General features: G+C 55.5%; 1 protein-coding gene across 1 annotated transcript; it reads right to left on the reverse strand.

Moving 5' to 3' along the window:
- Positions 1-1,602: 1,602 nt before the first annotated feature.
- Positions 1,603-3,632, reverse strand: SDF2L1 (stromal cell derived factor 2 like 1). Its single transcript, XM_033234095.1, has 3 exons — positions 3,367-3,632; positions 2,823-3,019; positions 1,603-2,007 (listed from the first exon to the last, which is right to left on the reverse strand). Exons 1-3 carry the CDS (start codon positions 3,551-3,553, stop codon positions 1,726-1,728), a joined length of 666 nt encoding a protein of 221 aa, XP_033089986.1. The 5' UTR covers positions 3,554-3,632; the 3' UTR covers positions 1,603-1,725.
- Between the last annotated feature and the right edge of the window lie 1,683 nt (positions 3,633-5,315).

The raw sequence follows: 5,315 nt of genomic DNA on the forward strand, positions 1-5,315 counted from the left end.
AAATACAGGTGTCAAGACTGCCACAACTGACAGGAGAGTGAGCTCTTCACATCTAGGGATGAGGGAGCTGGAGAGCTTGTGCCTCATCCCAGCTGACAGGGAGTGGGGCTCCTATCCATCCTGCTCTGAGGTCTGGCCTTGGCCCTTAACAGGAAGGTTCATAAAGCTAAGGGGCTGGGGAACTGGGGTCACTTGCCATCAGACCGCCTGAGGGTGGACAGGGGGATGCCCAGGGCAGCACTGGAGTACATGGAAGACCACTGAAAAGATTTAGATTGCACAGTGACACTCGCCTGTAATCCCAGCCACTTGAGAGACTGAGGCAGGAGGAGGCTTGAGCCATGCAGTTCGAGTCCGGCCAGGGCAAAATAGTAAGACCCTGTCTCAAAATCAAAGTAATACAACTGGAATCCCAGCACTTGATGAGAGCAAAGGTGGAAGGATCATTTGAGCTCAGGAATTTGAGAACAGCCAGAGCAATACAGTGAGACCTTGTCTCTACTAAAACAATTTTAAAAATTAGCCAGGGGGAGTGGACACAGTGGTTCACGCCTATAATCCCAGCACTTTGGGAGGCCAAGGTGGGCGGATCACTTGAGGTTGGGAGTTCAAGACCAGCCTGGCCAATGTGGTGAAATCCCATCTCTACTAAAAATGCAAACATTAGCTGGGTGTGGTGGCGCATGCCTGTAATCCCAGTTACTCAGGAGGCTGAGGCAGGAGAATCACTTGAACCCAGTGAGCGGAGTTCTGCCACTGCATTCCAGCCTGGGGACAGAGCAAGACGTTGTCTCAAAAAAATGAAATAAAAAAATTAGCCAAGCATGGTGGCACATGCCTGTAGTCCCAGCTACTTGGGAGGCTGAGGTAGGAAAATCACTTGAGCCCAGGATGCAGTGAGCTATAATCACTGCCACTGTACTCCAGCCTGGATGACAGAGCAAGACTCTGTCTCATCAGAAATAATAATTAGCTGGGCATGGTGGTATGTGCCTGTAGTCCCAGCTACTCAGGAGGCTGAAGTGGAAAGATCACTTGAGCCCAGAAGTTCAAGTTTACAGTGAGCCATGATCATGCCACTGCACTCCAGACTGGGCAACAGAGTGAGACCATCTCTAAAAAAGCAAAACCCAGGCCGGGCGTGGTGGTTCATGTCTGTAATCCCAGCACTTTGGGAGGCTGAGCTGGGCAGATCACCTGAGGTAGGAAGTTCGAGACCAGCCTGGCCAACATGGTGAAACACCATCTCTACTTAAAAAAAAAAACAAAAAACAAAAATTAACCGGGTGTGGTGACAGATGCCTGTAATCCCAGCTACTCAGGAGGCTGAGGCAGGAGAATCACTTGAACCCGGGAGACGGAGGTTGCAGTGAGTTAAGATTGCACCATTGCGCTCCAGCCTGGTGGACAAGAGCGAGAGTTCGTCTCAAAAAAAAAAAAGCAAAACCCCCCGAAAAACCAATAATAATAATAATAATAAAGGGTTTGGACAGGTTCAGCAGTCATGCTGGGATGGAGACAGGTTTTGCACTGAGGAACAGATGATCAGCTGGGCCTGGGCTGGCAGCTCCTGGTCATCCTCAGGTTCACAGTGAAACACAATCATAAACCAACATTCTTTAATCACAAAGGCACTTGAGGACCCCTACAAACCCAAAGTCTCTGCCAAGAGTGGCCCTGCAGACACCCCACCTGCCACCATCCACCCATCCATCCATCCCACACTCAGAGTTCATCGTGACCTGCAGAGGGCTCCACACTAGGCTTGATGAAGATGCCTTCCATGGCCTTCCACGTATTGTGCGTGTTGGCACTGGGCATGCCGTGGACCTCATGCTGCCCACGGATGGGGCTTCCATACTGCTCACCCGTGACTGACAGGAACACAGAGGTGCCCACGTGCTGGAAGCGCACAGCAGCCTCACGCTCCCAGTGCTGTCCAGAGCAGCGCACTGTCCATAGGTCCAGGTCGTCACCCTCGCCATCTTCCCCAAAGGCACTCACCTCCTATAGGTGCAGAGGGTGAGGGGACAGTGGTCACCACAGAAGGCGGCATTCGTACCTACACTGAGCCTAGGATCCTTCCCTGCCCTTCCCAGAGACTCAGCTCCCACAGCTGCAAAAGGTGACACCGTGACCCGCCCGTGCAACCTCTGGCACCCCCTCCCCAGCATGGGCTCTTCAGACACATGCACACACCATTGCATCTGTCTGTGCAGAGACCACTGGTCCCCACAGAGCTAAGGCCTCCTCCTCCACATTCTCCCAGTCCTAACCCCTCTGACCTACCTTCAGCCCCTCAGGCTAACAGTCAAGCTGTCTATCTATCGTATACATTTTCTTCCACCAACCCTCCAAGGGCACCTACTGTTCCATCCCAATCCCCTGAATTCCACTGACCTCCATGCATTGGCGCAATCTCTTCTGCTGGCCTGGGAAGTCCCTCTTTTCCCTTTATGGCTTGGAGGACTCCTAATCATCCTTTCAGATCCAGCCTGAGTTCCTCCTCCCCAGTGGAGTTTCCTATTCCCCACCCTCAAGGCTGTGTGGATTCTCCTCCTGGGTCCCACTTGCCCCTAGAGGAAGAGCTATCCAGGAGGATCTCTTCGGATCTCTCTCCCATAGGTCTCCCTGCTGGGCCGGGAGCACCTGGGGGCAGGATCCTGGCGGAGTTACTCTGTGTCCCCGGAGGGGGTGCGCAGTAACCATCTCTGAAGTGAAATTTCCATTTCACGAAGAAGCTGAGGCTCAGATTGGAACCCAGAATCTCTGGCCCCTCACACAGGCCAGGAATCTCTCTAGGGGCTCCGGGAGGGGCTCACCTGGTTGTTGGACAGCGGCGAAGGGAAGTGGTGCGTGTGTAGGTTCTTGCCCGTAAGCACATGCGTGAGCCGCACCGCCTGCCCGCAGCGCACCGGGGACCCACGCGGGCACCCGCCTTCCGAACTGCCGCGGATCCGCCAGTAGCTATTGGCGTCGTCCGACGCCTCTACGCCGGTCACCGATTGCTGGCCGCTGCCTGAGGAGTGACACCCCACCCACCCAGGGCCTCCGTCAATCGCAGAACCCCGGACCCTCGCCCTGGGACCGTAATATTTCCCAGGGGACCCCAAGGGGCTCACCCCCAGCCCCGGCCCCCGCCTGACACCCCCCTCAGTCTTTGAGCCTGCAGTTCCCCGACGACCGTCCCCACCCTCAATATCCTCGACACCCTCAAAGCCTTGCGCCCCTTGACCCCTCAACGACTCTAGAGCCTCCGCCGCCCGGCTTCGAGACGGCCCACAGACCCCCACGACCACCCTGTCTCCACACTCCCAACCCCAAGCCCCCGATCCCCGCGATCTCCCAGTCGCAGATCACACGCACCGGATCCGTATTTGATGTCGTGCGAGTGCAGCCGCACCCGGTGGTGCGTATTGAGCAGCTTCAGCACCGACCCGCAGGTCACGAGCCCCGCGCCAGTCTTGGCGGCACCACCGCTCGGCACTAAGAGCGCCAGCAGCAGCACCAACAGCACCGGCGCGGCAGACCCGCCGCAGCCCGCGCTCCACATCGCCCCGGCCCGGCTCCAGCCGCTCGGGCTCTTGCGCCGCTTCCGTCCTCGCCGCGGTCCAATCCGATTCTGACAGCGCCCTCTCGCGGTAGCCAATGGTCGGCCCGCGCGGCACTCCGCTTGCACTGCCATTGGGTCATTGAGGAGAGGGCCCGCCCCCGGCTCTCTAGAGCAGTAGCTGGGCGGGGACTGGAGACACGAGGAGGGTTTTGATTGGTACACGCTTCCGAAGACTTCCCAATGAGTGTCCAGGGAAGGGCGGCTGAGTCGCGAAGCGGCGGAGAATGAGCGGGAGCATTTGGTGAGGACGCCGAGTCCGAGCCCCGCAGCCGCTGAGTGCCTGGATACCGGCTCAGGATCCTAGGACCCTGCAGGCACGTGTTCACGACGCCCCTTGATCCTGGACTCCTGGGCACTCAGTAATTAGTCTCTCCCCGGCCGGGCGCGGTGGCTCAAGCCTGTAATCCCAGCACTTTGGGAGGCCGAGACGGGTGGATCACGCGGTCAGGAGATCGAGACCATTCTGGCTAACATGGTGAAACCCCGTCTCTACTAAAAAAAATACAAAAAACTAGCCGGGCGAGGTGGCGGGCGCCTGTAGTCCCAGCTACTCGGGAGGCTGAGGCAGGAGAATGGCGTGAACCTGGGAGGCGGAGCTTGCAGTGAGGTGAGATCCGGCCACTGCACTCCAGCCTGGGTGACAGAGCGCGACTCCGTCTCAAAAAGAAAGAAAGAAAAAAAAATTAGTCTCTCCCCTGGGACCACAACTGCAGGGTCTTGAGGCTGTTGGATCACTAGATTTTGTGGTCACAAAGTCGACAGATCCCAGAATCACTGAATCGTCTGGTCCTTCAGTCCCTGGACCCCGAGATTAATGAAACCCCCAGTCATTCGGCCCTAGCCACCTCTCTGACACTGGGTCACCACAGTCCCTAGACCCTGGGGTTTCTGAATTCCCTTGGCCACTTATACATTTGACTCCTTTCGTGGCTAAATCTCGTGGTCACTGGGTCATCGGGCAGGAGAGGGCAGCAGGGAGCTGTGGCGTCGAGAATAATGGCAGCTTCCCACCAGAAAGCCCCAGAGCTGTCTTAGAAAACCAGAGTCCAAGGAGACCAAGGGGCTGTGGGAACCAAGCCTGGGTGACTGTGTCCCAGTCTCCTGGCCATGAGTAGGTCTTTGCCGCCTTCTCAGAGTGTTGTCAGCTCAACCTTCAAGGGAGGAAAACTTACACCACTGTTTATTTATTCATTCATGGGACATTGTTATGGCGGCTTCACTCCAGATCCTGTGGGGGCACAGAGGAAATAGCTCTGGGCTCAAGAGGCTGACTAAGGTGTAGCTGAAGCACAGGCAAAGCAGAGACAAAAGTTCATATTTAATTAAATTGTACAGAATTTTGCATTCAGAAAATCCAGAGTAAAGCGATTTTCATTACAGCAACATGTTATTTTGGGGGTTTCGTGTTTCATATTGTTTTTATTTGGAGTTACATGTAGTATAAGGCACCTTGATCTTTTCAGCATTTAGGTGTCCAAACAGTTAAAGGTCAGTCTGCCCTGGATTTGGTAGTCCCTGCACTTGAGGGGTTTCCAGTCTCGGGTGGAAGAGCTGAAGTACTATCTGAGAGGCAATGGGTATACACTCTTGGACATGTCAGCCATCACCTCAAAATCAACACATGCAAAGCAGAATTCCTGGTCTCTGCCCTCAAACTGCCCCGCCCCCAGGCTTCTGAGTCTCAGTAAATGGCACCTCCATT

Source organism: Trachypithecus francoisi, unplaced genomic scaffold (genome assembly GCF_009764315.1).
Source record: "Trachypithecus francoisi isolate TF-2019V2 unplaced genomic scaffold, Tfra_2.0 Lachesis_group14, whole genome shotgun sequence".
NCBI classification, from domain to species: domain Eukaryota; kingdom Metazoa; phylum Chordata; class Mammalia; order Primates; family Cercopithecidae; genus Trachypithecus; species Trachypithecus francoisi.